At 36.2% G+C, this 21,608-nt stretch overlaps 1 protein-coding gene across 1 annotated transcript; it reads right to left on the bottom strand.

Annotated features, from left to right (window-relative positions):
- Positions 1 to 19,856: 19,856 nt before the first annotated feature.
- Positions 19,857 to 21,310, bottom strand: LOC149178094 (LEAF RUST 10 DISEASE-RESISTANCE LOCUS RECEPTOR-LIKE PROTEIN KINASE-like 1.2). Its single transcript, XM_089421980.1, has 3 exons — positions 20,533 to 21,310; positions 20,343 to 20,397; positions 19,857 to 20,259 (listed from the first exon to the last, which is right to left on the bottom strand). The coding sequence occupies exons 1-3, from the start codon at positions 21,308 to 21,310 to the stop codon at positions 19,857 to 19,859; spliced, it is 1,236 nt and encodes a 411-aa protein (XP_089278106.1).
- Between the last annotated feature and the right edge of the window lie 298 nt (positions 21,311 to 21,608).

The raw sequence follows: 21,608 nt of genomic DNA, 5'->3' as shown, positions 1-21,608 counted from the left end.
TTGACTGCGGTTTCACGCAGAGGAAATCAAGATGTCCCTATTGGTAGCAGGGGTGTGACATATGCAGTAAGTCAAGGATAGTGCATGAGAGGTTCTAACACAAAGAGGGTAAGGTGAGTGCACCCCTTGGAAACCTGTGACAGCACGGAGTTAATAAGGGAACACACAAGAAAAGATGCATCACAACATGGAAGGCAAGTAAGCTAGCAATCCAAAGTGATGGTTAAAAAACAACACATTTAAGAAATATTCATATATACATATATAGAAAATAGTTATACATGCACGTGTAAGAAAATAGATACATATATCATTTAGAGTAAACAAGATAGTTGAAATACAATATGACATATGCATCAATGTGTTGGCTCTATTATATTAAGAAGTGTAAGTTCTAGTCATACAATACATCCATGTCCAACCACTAGTTCTGACAGCGGAACATTATAGCCAGAACCACCTGCTCCTCCAAAGAGATATACTAGCTCTGCGTAGTGGAGAAGCCAAGGCTCATTACAATACTGTCCAAGCTCTCTCTAAGATAGTCCTATCAGAATCTTGGCTAACCAAAATCCTTTACAATGATTTACGAGGGACTATTTATAGAAAAGGGTGGGGTGGCCCTTGACATTCCCCTCTGTGATAGTTCAACTACCCTCATGAATCTTCATTTACTCTATGGCTGTTACATCCAACTATCGACACTTGAACTTACACTTGACAAGACGTTACATTACAATGCACATGTACCCATGTGAGACAAATGGCTTCACCAAGCCATGCAAGACATCGCTATTACTCGGACAACTGTTGGAATACCAACTCTTCGACATCCTCATGGTGGTCGACAGTAGCGAACTAATGCCAAGCTCAGTAGTCCGTGATGGTTTCCATGTACTCTAAGGTGACATCTTTCTGGAAATGAAATCTTGCCTCCATAGCATCTGGGTACACTGCTTAAGATTTTCTGTACAACTCGTCTTATAGCATGTGTATCATTGTCTTGAGTGCGGCCGGACCAACAACATACTTGTGCATGATGTCCGCACTTATTGTCAAGTCTGGGCTTTGGGCTATGCACATCAACTTGTCAAAGTACGAGTCAAGCTCCAGTTGGACCTGTGACTTTGTCTTCACCTTGATGAGTTTCCCAAGAGATGGGATCGCATGTGCATGCACAACAACATCCATACTCTTGAATACCCATGCATGGGAAGCTTGTAGACCGGTTATGAGCTACGGGAGATCTTCATAGTTCCGGATTTGACTTCAGATGCATGCCTTCAACTCGATAGCTCTAAGCCTTATCATCTTAGGCAAGTGTAGCAGAGCTCCCTTATATCTCATTGTCCATGTTTTCATGTAATCAACAACAGCATGCACATTTGATAAGATACGTGCTCTCCTAGCACACCGCTACTGCCAACCATTGAGATGGACAACTGCCTTATGCACAGTACCAAAATTGGAATACAATGCACACATGATTGTGTCAATGGATAATACTTCATCTAGTATTGCCTTCTTCATTTCTACTCGGATGGATGTTGTAACCAATTCTCCTCCATGCTTGGCCATATGTAGCTCCTTAGCTATTCACTCATTCTCAGCTATTAGGAAGTGAACAATCAAGCTAGTGGCTTTGACATATGCTCTGGTAGCATTAGCCAATGCTGCTGGATTTTTGCGTATGTCAGACACGATCACTCATTCCTCAAGCTGTGTAGGAGATGAATAATCATCCAGATTCAACACTCTACGAAATTTCACAACTCTATGTTGAGACTCGTTGAATGAGATATTGAAGGATCTCAGTGTCTCCTTGGTCGCTTGGGACTTGCTCCTCTTCTGGATGTGGTGAAGCTGGTGGGTCTAACTCTTGGTGCTGAGGCATGAGGTCGATATCTTGCTCCAACTCATGTTTCTCCATATCCATATCCATCAATTCAAATGCTTGCTCTATCTCCTGAGCAAAGTCATGTTCCTGTGATGGTTCACCTTGTCTGCCTGATGCCAACTATTTTGATGAGTCTACTACTTGTACCGACACAGTTTCATCTATCTATACATGTTTCTCCCCCTATTTTACTTGTTCCTGCTACGCTTCCCTCTCCTGTCCGTGCAGCTCTTGTTCCTTCTGGGGTTTCTCCTTCAACTCATGCAAATCCTTCTATGTTTCCTCCCTTTTCCGTTACTCTCTTTTCCTTTGCGTGTTTCTCTTGTCATGTTGTTGCCTCTTTTCCTCTATTGCCATAGCTTCTTTATCCACAAGTGGATCTGCTCGGAACTTGTAGCTTTGTTCCTCCTCCATGTTGTCAACAATCTTCCTCTTACCCTTGTCGCGCACTGGTATGTTTACCTCTGCTATTGCTACTTCTGGTGCTCTCTAGGATGCTGCGTCGCTGACCATTCCAAAACAAAGTTGACCTATTCATTGGGTCTAGAGAAGCTGTAACAATATCACCACGGGTCTTCCTTTGCCCAATGACATGCCCCATGGATCCAGTTGGACTGTACTCTCATGCAGTGATCTTTCACAAGACAATGTGGGTCATACAGATTGTAACTTCGAGCGTCGAATGGATATTTCTTCATCTCCTCTACTTTGACATCCACATGCTTGAAACTCTGTATCTTGTATAACCTGATGCATAATGGAAGAGCGGACCAAGGTGCCTTCTTCTTCCGGTGCAACCAAGCTGATAATCCTATCGATATGTGATAGGCTACTTCCTGCATGATGAGTTTGTCCAAGGCAAACTATGGTAGAACATGCAGAGGCTTCTCCATGCTATACATCTGTATGAAGGTGTCGGACGGTGAGGCATACCAATTATATATGTCAATCAGTGCCTCCATTGTTGCCTTCGACATGCAGGGTGGATCCTGTTCGAATATCATCTTGTAAACCAAGGTGACAAAATGATCGGACAACCGTGTGATAACTCCTCTGAAGCTAAATTCGGACAACATCTTACAATAAGTGTTCACAGAGGTTTCCACCGATGTCTATGCCCACTCCAAGCCCGAGAACTCCTAACGGGCACAAATTGCATCCAAGATGTAAGCGGACATGTAGATTTCTGCTTGCATACCTTTGGGTGGTTGTCGAGCCCTTGTTACCTGATCCTTCAGCTAGGGAGTCAACATGTCAGACCAGTTGCATGATTTTCCTTCTCTGGCCAGCTGGTCAAACGCGATCACCCAAATCTGTGGGAAGGTTTCTGTGCTCTCTTGGTCGTACAGTCGACATGCAAAGATGACCAAGTATTGATACACCTTTCGCAATATCTTCGTCTTGTAGACCTGGTTGGGTGTCATCCTGAATTTGGTCAGCTCCTTCACCTAGCTCTTCAAGATATCTCTAGAGTTGGCATTATTGTTGGGTATGCTGAAGGGTGTCTCCATGGTGATCATGGGCTTCGACATATGATGCATCTCATCATAATCCTGTTCCTTGAAGGTAGCAATTTCCTTCCCACTGACACTAGTTAGTTTCATCATCTCAGGATTAGTGTGCGAGATGATCCAATGTATCATGTCTGTGCATGGGAGCATAGGATATCTACATGTAATCTGGTACAAGCTGGATTTTTGAATGTTCACTTAGACTTTCGGTCTTCAAGGTATTCCCCAAATGTGCCTTGTCTACAACCAACTTGGTCTCTTCATAGATCGGCAGAGTTGTAGACACTCGCTCAACTGCTGCTCCAGTTGCACTTCCGTCGGTGTGCTTTGATCCTACTCTCTTGGAGGCCATTGGTCCTGAACTACTAAGAGGTGAACGAAAACCTGCTAGATCTGGAGACATAGCGACATGCACGACAAGAAATCTGTCAGCCAAAAACAAAGCAAATTGAGGAACAACATGCAACATACCTGGGGATTGACTCGCAAGGATTGCGTAATTTTTCTTGGGAGGCTAGGAGACTGGTTGCCAGAATTGCACAAAAGGAAATTTGGGCTATCTGGGAAGCATGGCTGGCTACTGGAATTGCGCAATACGTAATCCAGGTTGGCTGCTAGAATTGCGCAATGTGCAATTTTAGCAGGCAATGATTGCAGGCCCAGTGACTACATCGTGCAATTTTCTGGGCCAACAGCCACCGTCCCTTAGGATTGTGCAATGAAAGACTAGAGGATAGTCACTAGGCATAAATGTGCATTATCAGAGAGGAAGACAGAGCCTTCCCTCTCAGGATTGCGCAATGTTGTCTTTGTGAGGCAGAGTCTGGATCAAGGCTGCCCAGACCCGCCGACGGGAAACTGAAAGCAAAGGTGAACGTGAATGCATGGAAATACTGAGTGTAAGTAGAAGTGAATGATCATGTATGCAAATCGTGAATGAAATATTTAGAAAATGGAACAACATGCATGTGGGTGAAGCGAGACACTGAATCGATGACCGTTTGCGTAAAACCGTTTCATGCATGTGACAGTAGTGAGATGCTAACGAAAACTGAAATGGTGCTAGTTAAAGCTAGAATGCATGTAAACGACAACAAGTGTTCACAAAAATCAAGCAAATAGCACTCACACAAGCCAAAACATAAAAAACGACAAAAATGCTACAAAAGACAAGTTAAGACGACTTACCCATGAATAACTGAGTTGGATGTGTCGAATACTCCTGGATGTGTTATGGGATGTCAAAACTCCGAGATCGTGTGAATAAGTGAGCTCTAAATCATCGAAAAAATAATTTTGAGGCACATGACGCACATGCCACAAATCTAGGAAAAACGACACTTGGAGGAAAGATTCTAAAACGATCTTTGCATGTAACCTCCAACTGCTAAAAATAGCTCCCTAAAATCTAGGGATTCTTTTTTCATGTTGCCTTTTTCTATTCCGAGAAAAAGCATCCCATCCATGCAAGTCAAGTTTTTTCGGTCCCAGGTGGAACTGTTCAACCCAAATGCACATGCAACAGCCTAGTCAGCTGAGGGGAAAATTTGCGCATTTCTAGGAGGGAGCTGGGCTGGCTGCCCAGAAGGATTGGGCAATTTCTAGGCTAGGAAACTGACTGCTACCTAGGATTGCGCAATTTATGGGCTGAGCAGTCCTACCGGGAGGAATTGTGCAATCTTTCCAGTGGATAGTGACAGGAAGATTTGCGCAATTCTCGAGCCCAGCAGGCTACCAGATAGGATTGCACAATTTTTGGAGGGAGGGATGGTTCCCCTCCAGAATTGCACAATTTCTTGAGGGAGATGCTCAGCCTACACCAAGTTCAGAGAAACAACCTGTGAGGGGGATGCAGCCAACTATCATGCACAAGCTGAAAATCTACTAGAAAACCACTTAAGCTTGTGTACTTGATAAGGCAAGACATGCTGCTGAGGAAGGTTGGTAGGGAGGCTCCAAAATAAAGCTAAGGAAAAATTTTGGAGAGTGGTTGTATCTGCTACAACAGGTCCCACATTTCATGATGTCCAAAAATATAACATTAAATGATTAGTTTTATAGGAGATTTTGAGTAATCATCATTTTAGAAAGATAAAAGAATAGGGGTCAATAGACCATTATACTTAAAATTATTGCTAATATAGAATGGAAACACTCTTGTTCAAAATTGAGTAAAGGAACGATGGTTGTAACTAAAGGTAATAACAATTGTGACTCTAGTAACAACAATTGTGACTTAAGGAACAACAATTGTGACTCGGGTAACGATAATTAGGACTTAAGGTAACAACAATTGTAACTCGGGTAACAACAATTACAACTTAAGAAACAACAAATGTGATTCATGTAACAACAATCCCGACTTAAGGTAACAATAATTGTGACTCGGGTGATAACAATCATGACTTAAGTAAAAACAACTATGACTCAGGTAACAACAATCGTGACTTAAGGTGACAACAATTGTGACTCAAGTAACAACAATCATGACTTAAAGAACAACAACTACGATTCAAGGCTTATATAATTTATTTATTCAACAATATCATTGTTGCATGTTACAACCTCTAAACTAACCATATTAGGAAGTATCAAGTATGGTCGTGACAACCCTTCCCAAAAACTAACTTAATGAGTGATCTTAGCATCGTGACATGGAGAAGGATTAGTCATCCAACAGTCATAGTCACTTTACAAAATATTGAGGAAGTCAGAGTGAATTATACCTAAAAAGGCTTACTATAAAAGTGTTTGATACTAGATCTGAAGAAACCATATACTTGATAAGAATGGGGAACAAATGAATAGATGTTAAACATCAACATAAAATTCAAGAACTTCATGCTTTGATTTTGATGAAGGAATGACAACTTTGACTTTGAAGGAAACAATAACTGCAAATTTGTAGAAAATAATACTTGAAACATAAAAACATAAGAAAAATAAAAAAGGAGACAACACTTTATTGAAAATAACCAATAAATGAATAAATAACTTAAGTTACAACAGTTGCGATTTTGGGTGCAACATTGTTATTATAACAAAGTTATTTTCTATTTCACATCTTATACCAACAATCCATAATTTAATCATAACGTTTTCGTTGGATGACCAATTGAGCTTATTAAAATTTTAGATTAAAGTAGATGAATTTTTCTATATTTATTAGAAACAAGTTTTGAAAACATGAAGAATTGATGGGTCAAATATGCTAAGGAACAATAGAAAAAATAGAGTTTTAAGAGTGCTGATTTACAATAGACATTCAATATTTTGGTCATAAATTTCTCTTACGGTATCTAAATTGAGTGATTAAAATTTCCTTGTAAATTATATTCATAGGGGAAATATAGAAATAGGCGTGCAAGATATATTTATTTATGCCTCCAAAAAATTGTTGTCCCAACTTTGTCCTTAAGCTGCCTACTAGACATCCTGTCAATGTTTTGGTCATAACTTTTTCGTTTAAAATCCAAATTGAGTGATTCAAATTGGGTTATAAATTATATGTAAAGGTATACTTAGGAGAGAAACATGTTTTAAAAATATTCCCATTTGGTCCCTCAAAACATGAATGCCCCAACTGTTTTTCCAAAAATTTCATCAAACTGGCATGCCATAAAATATGATAAACGTATAATTTTTCCAAAGTGGTGATCAGAATGGATATGGGTGCATGTTTTCAATAATATACATGTACCTACACAAATAAATTTAAATATTTATCTCTAATATTTATTTACCTAGCATGTTGCAACAAAAACAACTCTTTTTACATATAAAGAAATTTGTTTATTTGTTTCCTTATTTATTTTATTTTTTACACTAACCTACTCTACATTCAAAGATGAAATACGTTTATGTATAAGAGTACTTCCAGTGGAGCCTTTTTCAAAATAAGACCTCAAGTATGTACATACCGAATTTTAAAAATGCATGTTAATAAATACTAGGGTAAGAGAGACCAACTTCCTTGTTAAGGATGATGCTAATAATTACTGAAGTATGGAGTGATGTTGCAAACAAATGATGGAGTGAAAACAATATTCAATATAGTATTTTCTTTCTTGATTCCCCATAGTTGTCATATCATGAAGTTCTTTGGAAAATTGAGTGTCCGATATCTTGTTGATTTCACCTGCTTGTTGACATGGACTAGAAGAAACCTCATTTTCTTCCATAACTTCTGCAATTTTTGGATTTGAAATCTTACCAATCTTAATATAATTTTTTTCAATGGTGCAAGTGAGATAAAATGGGTGGGAAGGGTGGGTAAATTTTTCATTTCATCACGGTAAGCATGTTGTACTGGTTTATTATTGTGAGGCTGTGAAATGAATTGAGAAGGAAATAGTGTAGGGCATGGATGATTTTGATGATGTAGTTGATTGGGTTGTCCCAACTTTGTCCTTAAGCTACCTACTAGACATCCTGTCAATGTTTTGGTCATAACTTTTTCATTTAAAATCCAAATTGAGTGATTCAAATTGGGTTATAAATTATATGTCAAGGTATACTTAGGAGAGAAACATGTTTTAAAAATATTCCCATTTGGTCCCTCAAAACATGAATGCCCTGACTGTTTTTCTAAAAATTTCATCAAACCCGCATGCCATAAAATATGATAAACGTACAATTTTTCCAAAATGGTGATGAGAATGGATATGGGTGCATAGGAATGTGTTTTCAATAAAATACATGTACATACACAAATAAATTTAAATATTTATCACTGATATTTATTTACCTAGCGTGTTGCAACAAAAACAACTCTTTTTACATATAAAGAAATTTGTTTATTTGTTTTCTTATTTATTTTATTTTTTACACTAACCTACTCTACATTCAAAGATGAAATACGTTTATGTATAAGAGTACTTCCAGTGGAGCCTTTTTCAAAATAATACCTCAAGTATGTACATACTGAATTTAAAAAATGCATGTTAATAAATACTAGGGTAAAAGAGATGAACTTCCCTGTTAAGGATGATGCTAATAATTACTGAAGTATGGAGTGATGTTGCAAACAAATGATGGAGTGAAAAAAATATTCAATATAGTATTTTCTTTCTTGATTCCCCATGGTTGTCATATCATGAAGTTCTTTGGAAAATTGAGTGTCCAATATCTTGTTGATTTCGCCTGCTTGTTGATATGGACTAGAAGAAACCTCATTTTCTTCCATAACTTACTACAATTTTTGGATTTGAAATCTTACCAATCTGAGCATAATTTTTTCCAATGGTGCAAGTGAGATAAAATGGGTGGGTAAAATTTTTCATTTCATCATGATAAGCATGTTGTACTGGTTTATTATTGTGAGGGTGTGAAATGAATTGAGAAGGAAATAGTATAGGGCATGGATGATTTCGATGATGTAGTTGATTGGGTTGTCCCAACTTTGTCCTTAAGCTACCTACAAGACATCTTGTCAATGTTTTGGTCATAAATTTTTCGTTTAAAATCCAAATTGAGTGATTCAAATTGGGTTATAAAATATATGTCAAGGTATACTTGGGAGAGAAACATGTTTTAAAAATATTCCCATTTGGTCCCTCAAAACATAAATGCCTCGACTGTTTTTCCAAAAATTTCATCAAACTAGCATGCCATAAAATATGATAAATGTATAATTTTTCCAAAATGGTGATCAGAATGGATATGGGTGCACAGGAATGTGTTTTTAATAAAATACATGTACCTACAAAAATAAATTTAAATATTTATCACTGATATTTATTTACCTAGCATGTTGCAAAAAAAACAACTCTTTTTACATATAAAGAAATTTGTTTATTTGTTTCCTTATTTATTTTATTTTTTACACTAACCTACTCTACATTCAAAGATGAAATAGGTTTATGTATAAGAGTACTTCTAGTGGAGCCATTTTCAAAATAATACCTCAAGTATGTACATACTGAATTTAAAAAATGCATGTTAATAAATACTAGGGTAAGAGAGATGAACTTCCCTGTTAAGGATGATGCTAATAATTACTGATGGAGTGATGTTGCAAACAAATGATGGATTGAAAACAATATTCAATATAGTATTTTATTTCTTGATTCCCCATAGTTTTCATATCATGAAGTTCTTTGGAAAATTGAGTGTCCAATATCTTGTTGATTTCGCCTGCTTGTTGATATGGACTATAAGAAACCTCATTTTCTTCCATAACTTTTGCAATTTTTTGATTTGAAATCTTACCAATCTCAATATAATTTTCTTTCAATCGTGCAAGTGAGATAAAATGGGTGGGAAGGGTGGGTAAATTTTTCATTTCATCATGGTAAGCATATTGTACTGGTTTATTATTGTGAGGGTTTGAAATGAATTGAGAAGGAAATAGTGTAGGGAATGGATGATTTTGATGATGTAGTTGATTGGGTCTTGTGGTTGATATTGATAGGAAAGCAAGATGTTGTTGAAAATCCGAGGAAGAATACATATTATTATATGTTTGTTCTATAAGATGAGGGAGAGTAGTCATGTAATCATAAGATGATCCATGCCAAACTTGTGGACAAGATTGTTGGGGGTTATAGTGAGGTTGGCATGGCAACCCTAATAGAGGAATATTCCAGATGGATAATGCGAGTAAGAGAATGAAGATAAATTATTTTGGACCATACATTTAGGCCATCATTCCCATGGTTGTGAGCTTGTTACGACTTCTCAATCTCTTTGATATGCTACTTTCATACCAGGTGAGGAAGAGAACCTACCCATGGGGTGTTTCTTTTGATACTAAGGGAAAAACACTTCTTCAAATTTTTCTTTATTTTTCTTAACCTAAAAAACATCCAATTGTGAAATTAGAGAGCTACTAATATCAATTTTAAAATGTTCAAATAAATCATTGATTTCATCTCCTGTAACTCATTTTCTTATACTAGATTTCAAAATTAGAGAACAAAGTTCTCTAGAACTCTTACCAGCCTTAAAGATTCCTCTTAAATACCTTATGCATAAATCATAAACATCATCATATGATAGCTGAAAAACATAAGCTTTTCCCATCAGATTTAAGAGTTCAAAAAATTCATCTTTGATTCCTTGAAGTAGGATTGTTTTCAAGCTCTCTTTTGCCAATTGTTTATGCTTTGATTTTTGAAAGTTGTATTGAAATCATTCCACATAGTCCTCCAGGTTTTCATCTTCCCCTTGTGTCATTCTAAAAATATATTCATTGGCATTGCAGTAGTCTTAGTACTTCCCCAAGAATACATTCTTCATGACCTCCCATGTTTGAATGCAGTTCCCACCAAGGCCCATGAACCATCGAAGAGATTCTCCTTTTAGAGTAAGGGGAAATACTTTCAAACTTTGAGTATTCGTTCAGTAATACTATCCTCTACAAAGTACTTCAAATTCAATTAAGAATGTATTTGGGTCTTCGCTTGCCAAACCATGAAAATTTGGTAGAGCAGATGGGGGAATGACGTGCATTTGTGTGACTCCTCCTCGATCTCTGATAGGGAATTCAAAAGTAGCAATGTGTGTAATTTCGTCCAAAAGTAGAAGAGGTTATTCATGTGCAACTTTGGGGCTCCTCCTCTGAATGTTCCTACCAATTGGTTAGTGGAATGGGTGGTGCTTACAACACCACTTAAATGAAATTATAAGATTTGTTTTTTTGTTTTTCAAATTTCTACCTCTAAGATTCCTACTTCTATTCATGCATGCTATATGTATTGAAACTACCTACAAAGGGAAGACCTCACAACAGGTTAACTAGGGTGTGTGCATAGGTTCTTACCTTTCGTCTTTAATATACAACCCTCTTAGAGTTAGGAATGCATCTACAACCAAATATTAGTGTGGTAGTGATATTTGACTACCTCCCCAACAACAATGCCAAAATGTTGAGAAAATTAATCACTTAAATAAAACAACTAATCACCTAGACATTAATTATAAACCCGAGGAACATCTTTTTGTTTCAAGACAATCCGAAAAATATATGCAAGTAGCTACTAGAGACTAATATTAATTCTTATATGAGATTTATATGATCACTAAAAATCACTTCTATGTATTAAAACAAGTTTATTCTATGCACACCCAGTAAAAGAAAAAATAAATAAATGAAAAAAAAATCTGGTAATAAATTTTGTCTCATTAAAATCACACGCGCAGAAATAAGAATGTAATAAATAGCTTAAACTAAAGACTAGCCAATAACTTTATTTTAGATAGAAACTCAACATATGAGTTAATTAAGAAATAGTACAACAAATATTCAAGTCTACTTTGATAATATAATACTCATTTCGCTATTAACTAACTCAGAAATAAATCAAAAACTATTACTAAGTAACAACAGGATCCATTTCAAGGAAAAACACTATAAAATTATGGAATCAACATTGATAATTTAAGAGAGCAACTATTAAGAAGAAAACACTATAGATTTCTACGTGAGAAGAAATAATCATATGAAATCAATTTTGGAAATGATCTTTCAATTAACTAAAGAAAAAACATTAATAAAAAATGTAACAACATCAGAACAAGAGATTCGGATTTCTTAACTTGGAACATCCCAAATGAGGCGGAGAATATATCAGTAAAAGGAATATATCAGAAATTGATCGGACAGCATTCTACTGGATCCCCGATTTTTCCACTAATCTTCTCGAAAGATGGCTGCCCTTTGAAGATGATTCTCTTCTCATGGCTCGCATTTCACAATCGAAACCTGACCTGGGAGAACTTATTGAAGAGGGGATGGAATGGACCTAACATTTGTTCTTTATGCAGAGAAGACGAGGAATCAAACTTACATATATTTCTCAAATGCAAGCAATCATATCTCATATGGCAGGAATTAGAAAGAGTCTATGGTTTCAAGCTAGATATGCAAGTTTCGATCCAGGTATGGTTCATAGAATGCAGCAAGAGACATATCCTATGGCGTAGAATTTGTATCTTAACCATGTGGTTTATCTGGAAATGGCGCAACAACTGTATCTTCAACCACTCGAAATTTTCTTCTGCTAAAGCTTTTGATTCTATCTCTGTTTATTTGGAATCGCTCCCTCAGAAGAAAATTAAGAACCTATACAATTCCCCAGCCAGGTCTTCTCCTGCTCATCTTTCTCAGCCGACAACATTCTTCGACGGGGCAGCTCAAAAGGGTCAATGTGGATATGGATTCCACATAAAGATATCTGAAAAGTCTCATTTCTCTTCTTTCTGGCATGGTGGTCAGGGTTCAAACAATCTGGCTAAAGCCATAGCCCTCACAGGTCTTTTAAAATTTTGTATATTCCTAGATATTCAGCAGGTGGCTATATTTCGTGATTCGAAGCTATTGGTAGATTCGGTAAAACAGGAAAAATTCCATTTTGGCTCAGCATCTGACTGGATGGAGAGACAGGATCAACTTCTACTGGAACCGCATGGAGAATTGCACTATTCAGCACATCAACATGGACAAAAACTCAACAGCCGACGCACTTTCTAAAATGGGTCTTTCTTCCTCTCCTGGATCCTGGCATCTTGAGATAGTATCGGATGATTCCACTTATCAGATCAATGATTTTGCCTTACCAGACTTTTAGTGCTCTGTTTTGCATGATAGTCACTATATACAGAGATTTTGATACAGATATTTTCAGTTTGGTTTCATAGACATTATGTTTTTCTCTATAGATCATAGGTCTTTTGCTCAAGACTATTTGTGGAATACAGATATGAATCTACAGATGTATCTCAGTTATTTTGTATTCCTCATATAATATATTAAGTTTTTTTTCTCTGAAAAAAATGTAAAGAAAGTTACGCTCAACCAAAAATTAAGCTAATTTACTTTACAAGGAGGCAATGCTTTATCCAAGGAAGCAGGCCTGAAGTGAATCAACCTACCTAAACCCTACGTAGATCAAATGTAAGGAATGACAACTGAAATTAATAAATCTCAAGAAATAATTACGTCCACATTGCACAATGTTTTCTTCAGTTAATAAATTTTCATCCCCTTTTTTATTTCTATCTACATTTAAATACACAAAGAAAAGGAAATTTACGTCTAAACTGAATACAAAATGACATCCCTTATAATTTTAGATTGATTACAAAATATCAATAAGTAGGATGATATTTGAAAGATCTCTCCACCATCAATCACTCACTTGAGACAAGTCGAATCTGGTATTGTAATTGGGAGAATTTGGAAAACAATCACAATAATAAATCTGAGAAAATTAGCTTCAAAGAACCATGTGTTTCTCTCAATCGAGAGAATATTTTGAAAATTTGGACTGGAGAAATATAAATTGGATTTTGCTTCACAAAACCCATGTCTCATATTTTCAAGAATCATCTCCATTTTCTTGTAAATTCCAACGCAAAACTATTTGCTTGAGATCACATGACATCCATGTCTCAACAACAACATTACACACAATTTGGGAAACATTTTCTTCCACCTCGGATGACAATTTTGAAGAATAAACACAATATGTTGGAGCCTATGCAAATGTTGGAATTCATAAGGTTGCAGAGTTAAAGAATTCATCAAGCAAAAGGATGAGAAGAAAATCATGTTAGAACAAGATTGTTTAAAATTGATGGCACGGTTAAGTGACCAAATTGATGAAGTGAAAAGTAAGTTAGAGGTAGACATAAAGCAAAAAGAGGCTAAGTTATGCACTTGTTACAGAAAATAGAAGCCACAGAACCTAGTGTAATTAAACTAGCAAAATTCAAAGACGAGGAAGTCATTAATAATCAAATACTTGAACATGAACAAGTATAGTTTTGTGATTATCTGGAAAAATTGTAGACTATGGAGAATTACACTGATGTTTTAATCAATGAGTTTTGTGACATGAAAAAATTATTTGAAGATTCAAGGAAAAATTTAAAGAATTGTTGTAGTGGTAGTGGGATCTAGACAGAATCACCGATGGCCTATCTATTATTTGCAAGTTTCAAAAATATATTATGATACATTCATGGAAATCTTAGTTGCACATCCTAAAACCAATGATAAAAGATGCAGAAAGGCTCCGAGACTCAATTATCCAATCAACTGTATAGTCACTAAAACACACTAAAATGCCCATAGTATATACAAATGATGCTCTTCTTCAAGCTGACAAATTAAAACTAGAAGTATAAGAACTTAGACAACAATTCCATAACAGACTGTATCAATTACCATCTATCAACTTCAATCAAATATGGGAGTTCCTCGTTCAACCATTCAGTGAGTACCAAAGCATCAAGGTCCTGATGAGTACATTATTCAACTATTCCGCGTGTTGGAAGATCGCGTCAACATTCATCTGTAGTCACTTGTGGAGTTGGATAATATTCTAAGAGTTTATTCAACGAGTCTTTGCCATCCTTTTCATCCACTCCAGGATGATATGTTTCTAGTGTGGTTTTTCCATATGTTTACGATTCTCTTTTATTCTCTTTGATATTTTGAAAGATTGTTAAAGACAATCTTAGACCAATATTTATTAGTTCTTAATTTTTGAAAAGTCGTTGGGCTAACCTTGAACTGATGTTCAACAGTTTTGAAATTTTGAAAAGTTATTGAATTGATGTTTAAGAGTTTTGAAATTTTGAAAAAAAAAAATGCTTTCTTGCTTTGTTGTCAATTGCGCTTTCTAGATGAATAACTATTATTTTGATTTCACCTATAGACGGATTAAAAACAAGATTCTCTTATTGCTTTTGTTCTCAAATTGATATGATGCTTCTCCTTTTGGATTTTTGAAAATTGTATTATCAATGTTGTTTGAGTTAACAAAGTGTTGAGATTGAATGTGAATGAGTTAACATAAATCTAGGTTCTTTATTAGAAACAACTACTTAAATTTGATTTATAATTTCCTTTATATTTTTTTATTTCAAATAGTATATGTCATTTTGAAATGAACATTTTAGATATTGATGTATTTTTTTGTGAATATCATTTTTTAAAATAAAAGTTTAAAATATTGATTTAGTAAGTATGTGGTTTTATAGACAATTTTACTTTAGTTTCACCTTTTTTTTTTCTTTTTTTTTTCTTTTTTTTCATTGAAATTCAATTAACCTTAGAAGCTCATAGTAACAATAATAAATAATTATAATTTCTAACTATATGTCAATGAGATAACATAAATCCAAGTTCTTCATTAACAACAACTTTTTAAATTGAACTCTTAGATTATTTTGTCACACTGCAATGTTTATTCTATTTATACAAAGTTTAATGGATTTTTTTATTTCAAGTTTATCTAATTTTTATTTTCTGTACATTTTTTTTATTTCAATTAATATGTTTAATTTTTGAAATAATCATTTTAGATATTAATGTAATTTTTGTGAACATAATTGTTAAATAAAATTTTAAAACAATGATCTAGTAAGTATATGATTCTATATAAAATTTTAGTTTAGTCTCTACATGTTTTCTCCTTGAAATTCAAGTAACCTTAGAAGCTCGTAGTAGTAATAATAAATAATTACAATTTCTAAATATATATGGATGAGTTAAAACTAATGATATACACACAATTTTTATTTGATTTGTAACATTCTTTAAATTTTTTTCTTTTAAATAGTACATGTCATTTCTTAAATGAACATTTTAGATATTTATGTAATTTCTATGAATGTAATTGTTGAAATACAAATTTAAAACATATAAAATATTATTTTAGTTTGAACTTAATTTTCTTTTTTTCTTAAAATTAAACTAATTTTAACAATTCATAATACTTGTAAGAAATAATCACAGTTAGTTTCCAAAAATATGTAAATGAGATAACATAAATCCAAGTGTTTTAGTTAACAACATCTTCTTAAATTGAATTCTTCAATTATTTTGTCACATGCAAAATTCATTCAACCTTTTTATTTGAATTTTGGTTGATTTGTAATTTTTTTAGATTTTTTATTTCAGATAATATATGTCATTTTTTAAATAAATGTTGTTGGAATATCTAATTCCTACTTGTCTCTAGTTGTGATTCTTACTAAATAAAGGAGTCTGTTCCTAGTAGTTAGGATCCATTTCCTAGTTTGTTGTGTGGTTGAAAGATTTCCTCAACCAACAGATTGTGTGTGCATGTATATATGTAATTACATTTGATTAATGAAATATAGACAATATCTAAGTTTATCATGCTATCAGAGCGAGGGCCTGGCCCCTCGTGGGCTTGGCCTCTCGTGGGCCGAGGAAATAAAGAGTGGGTGATTTTTTTTTTTGTCCATCGACTAGGTTTCTGAGAGTTGAGGGAGTGTAACGCTATGCGTGGAGCATCGATTCAGCCTATCGATTAGTTGGATCTTGGAGCAACGGTGGTGAATGATCTTGGATCTACCCACAGCTCCAGTGGTGCCTGTTTTTTCTTTGGGATCTGTTCGTGGGCTGTGTTTTGGTTAATTGAGTTCAAAGTGGTCTGCGGAGCAGCTTATTCATGCCTCTACAAGTTCTAATAGCCAGTGTTCGTGCCTCTGTACAGCCTATGTTCGTCTCTGCATCATGAGGAGACATGTTTATTCGTGGACACCATCGTTAAATCCAATCTGTAGTCCCTGGCTCACGTCTCCGAGCACTTGAGCGCACAGCGTAGCTGACTGCGGGATCGAATCTCATGCCGCAATGACTGCCCGCTCTACGCAATCCGCAATCAAATCTCGCCGTCTCTATTGCCCTCGTCTGGTCTCTGCGGATCAGGTTAACCAGATCGGGCTAGGCATTTGTGTGGAGAGTCGACCTGCCACGAGCCGATTGTGGAAGTGCTGGAGGGAAAGATTGGTAATTGGATCCACTTTATGTGCATAACTGTTAAGCTCTTATTTGCAGCGGAGCGTAAAGTGTGTGATCAATTTTTTTGAAGATTTAGATCCTCTTGGAAATCAGTGCTATTGTTGTCGTCGTCAAAGGCATCGAAAGACAATTTTATTGAAACACTATGGGAGCAAATATTCATGCCCACTTTTATCAACAGTCACCGCAGAAAATACAAAGGTGGCTCGACGTGGACTACCTCAGGTGCATTTGTGTTTGTAAGTTCTGCCAACTCACCATCTCTTTCTAGTTTTGTGTTGTCAACATCTTCATTTTCAGGGAGCACCCCTTCATTTGGTTCCGAGAGTACATTTGGATCTAGCAACACTCCAGCATTTGGTGGAGGCAGTGCCTCGTATGGTTCTGCTAGCACTCCATATTTGGTTCAAACAACACTCCATCATTTGGCTTGGGACAGCCTTTTGGAGCTTCCAGTATAACATCTTCACAGTCAATAATGATCTCGTTTGGATCAACTGATGGAAGACAGCATGGCAGAGGATCCTGCCTAGGTATCTAGTCCCGTTCAACCAATATTTGGTAGATAGACTGCTTCACCAGCTCCATCTATTGTGTTTGACTCCCAACCAACTACTTTGTTTGCTAAGAAATCTGTTTTCCTGGGAAATCTGTTTTTTCCAGTTTTGTGAGGTGAGTGTGGAGTTTCATCTAAGTGGAGAGATAACTGTGCTGTGACTGTTTTTTTCAAATAGTGATCTAAAGTCATGTTGCGCAGAGATAGAGAAATTTGATGTTTTGTCAAATTGAAATTTTATTTTTTATGTCTTGGATAAAATTATTGTGCCTTATTGAGCCTAGCTAACTCAATTTAGGTAAGGTCATTTTGTTGAATTCATGACTTTAACAAATGATGACATGTTAAGCATGGAGCTCCAAGATTTAATTGACAAAGAAAAAGATGACCAAGTTGTGAAATGAGCAACAACAACGATTAAACGATGATGGACAACTAGGTGAAAGTTAGTATGAGTTTGTTTGTGTTTGTGGAATAGACTCTATTATGTTGTAATGTGAATCACAGTTGTAATGTAAGCAAGTCTAGGATGTTTTATTGTGGTCTTTGTAAACTGTCTACCTGGTAACTCCAGAGTTGGATTGTGAAATGTAAGCCTTGTAAGGCATGTGTATCCCCATACAGTTCCTGGTAATCTAAAAACCACTCTGTATTTGCAGTGTCGATTTGTGGTAAGCCAGAAACGATATGTAACAGTGAAGTGGGACATAGATTCTTGTAAACATGGTTTAGGTTTCGCCGACAAAACCCTTGGCCCATGGTGGCTGGAGTGCCCTAGTGGTGTCTCATTTTAACATGAAGAGTCTTCGTGGCTGAATTAAGTGCCTTGCCGACATTGTTGAGCCTTCGTGGCTGTGGTTAGCCTTGGTGGTTGAGAGCCCTTGGTGGTATGGTTGAAGGTGATTCGTTAAAACCCAATGCATGGTTACGTTTAATCTAACAAAACCTGGGTTAACAATGATGGAGGGGGATTTATAGGTACAAGTGTGCAGTTATAATGGTTGGAAGAACCATGTATGCGAAGGAAATCCTACATCACTGGCGGTTGCAGCGGTTAGTACCCATGAATTTTGGTGGATGGTTGCTCCTTTATATAGATATCAACATATTCTTTTTGGTATATTTGACCACAACTAGATTTTGCAAACTGATATCGAGACAAGTACTCATTAAGGGGGAGTGTTGGAATATCTAATTCTTACTTGTCTCTAGTTGTGATTCTTACTAAGTAAAGGAGTCTGTTCCTAGTAGTTAGGATCCATTTCCTAGTTTGGTGTGTGGTTGAGAGATTTCCTCAACCAATAGATTGTGTGTGCATGTATATATGTAATTACATTTGATTAATGAAATATAGACAATATCAAAATTTATCAAATGTTTCACATATTATGTAATTTTCAGGTAGAGTTTTTTTTGGGTCCAAGACTCGAAATTCAATTAACTTTATAAATTCATAATAATATTGTAAATGATATAAAACTAGTGATATACACATAAATAAATTATAATTAGTAATATTACTTAGTTCTGTGAATGCCAACAAAGCTTATTAAAAACCAATGATTTTTACATTTGTATAGATTTTTAGAATCTCACATTTAAACTTCAATAACATGCCACTAGGATATCCTTACACAGTAAAGATGAGCTAAATATTTACTATATTCCATATGTCAAATTTGTTTAATAAAATTTAATGGCAATCAGATGGAATTACCTAAATTTTAATCATTTCAATATTTTTATTTTGTATACATTTACTCATATTTAATTACATTTTATTTTGTATACATTTACTCATATTTAATTACATATACATAGTTTGTACCGTCACATCTGATAGACATAATATTTACTCCATATCTCCTTAGAGGATCGATGCCAGAGATTCAAGCCCTGGTTTGATTAAGCGAAGCTTGAATACAAATCTAGGTTCCAAGTTCAATTGCACAAGAATCTAGGGAAGATACTAAAGGTTTTTCTGGTTCGGCCAAAGTATTGAGGGGGAAGGGAGGATTGGTCACATCGTCTCCATTCCCTTCTAACATCCGAACAATCCTGCTCATACAAGGACGATCGCTGGAGTTGTATTGAATGCACCACAATCCAATTTTAGTAAGTCTCCTTGCCTCCTTCTCCTCTTCTGCTTCCATTTCTCCTCCTGCTTCCATTTTCAGCTGATTGGAGCTCACCTTCCATCCTCTCATTGATATATGGATAAGCCAAACCAAAATCTGAAACTAAGTCTGCGTCCAGCAATATATTGTGAATCTCGAAATGATGATGACAATCCTGGTGTAAATATGCAATTCCACGAGCCGCATTGAATACAATTAACTTACTAATATAAACTAGAGATCCATTAGCCATATAAGCCACTCGTTCATGATACACCACACCATAACCTCCTTCTCCCAACGTTGATCTTGAGGTGAGAGTGTGAGTATCGTGTTGGCAATGAGCATATTCCATCAGAGATTTCACTGAATTAGAGCTACCAACAGTACAACTGTTGCTGTTAGCGCAACTTGCAGTTGAATGAAGAGATTGATATCAATGAGATGTTTATCTAACTACAATAAAAATATTAACAGTAACCAGATATAATTGACAGTGATATAGCCAATTACAATGGCGTTCTTCCTTTCCCGACCTGTAAAGCCACCATGACAAGTAGTTATTAGTATCGGCAAAGATCCTGAGATTTCACATATCCAGGTTCAAGCTTAATGGTAGAATATATCTGAATATCTTGAGAAAAAAATTCACGCGATGCTCGGAAACCTACCATTTGCGCGGCATTTGTCGAGCTGCGAGGATCCATCGGGACAATAGCATAAAAACTTTGCAGGTTGGGAAATGTCATAACCACAAATCCCCTTACTCCTCAAACACGCGCCGCACATTTGATCTCTGTTCCTGTCAAGATCCCATGTTATCTCAAAACCCATATCATTGAACTGTTCTTGCCCCGGTAAAGAGTCACCATCAATGGAGAGGTTCAGACTAATTGGTATTTGAAGATGCGCTTCACAGAGGCCTGTTTCCATCGCCCCTGCTAGCAAGCTGTAATACCAAACATCGCCACAGAATCTTCCCTGAAGCAACGCTGATGTAGTACTAGTATTGTCCACCCCACTTTGATCGCAGTAACCCCAAAGCGAGAGATTTGTGGATGTATTTTGGCGGATATGAAAATATGAACCGGACCACAGTGAGTTATAATTTGCTGAAAGATCGCATTTGCCACCCCAATAATTAGCGTGGACAATTGTCATGGAGTTATTACTCCTATTGGCCAAAATATAGGGCTGCAATATGTGATATTCGTCTCCATTGATATTAATCACAGGATTGCCGCCGTGGTCACCACCTGGTACACACCCAAGCTGGAACCGAGGGTCACCACAGCCGCTGCTATTTTTACCGAAAGGATAGCTGAATTGAAAGGACCCACATGTATTATTCGCGATACAGTTCTCGTACTGACTGCCGAGACACGATGTTGAGCAGAGGAGGAAGAGAGGGCACGCAACATGAAGGCAGAGATAAACAACCAGATTCATTGAATTTGGTTGATGAAGAATTCGTACACTCATTCTAATGCTCTACTCTGCTACTCTGCTGGAGATAAAAAAATTATCAGTGGCGACTTCAGCTTAAGAGGGTTTGGAAAATAGATTGGGCCCTGGGGAGAGGAGATGGACTGCCACAGAGCAGGGAGAGAAACCTGCTCCAGATAGATTGTGTCACAGATAAAAATAATCCTCCTTACCTGTCGAGGGAAACAAACAACTTAAAAAACGGAGATGGAATGTGAGATAGTGGGCGTGAGCGAAACAAACATGAAATTGCAGGACGCAG

Source organism: Pinus tabuliformis, chromosome 4_1, assembly GCF_031772625.1.
Source record: "Pinus tabuliformis cultivar Carrire ecotype Pingquan chromosome 4_1, CPIR1, whole genome shotgun sequence".
Lineage (NCBI taxonomy): Eukaryota > Viridiplantae > Streptophyta > Pinopsida > Pinales > Pinaceae > Pinus > Pinus tabuliformis.
Note: the sequence above shows the minus strand (reverse complement) of the source record. Positions and strands in the feature narration are given on the sequence as shown.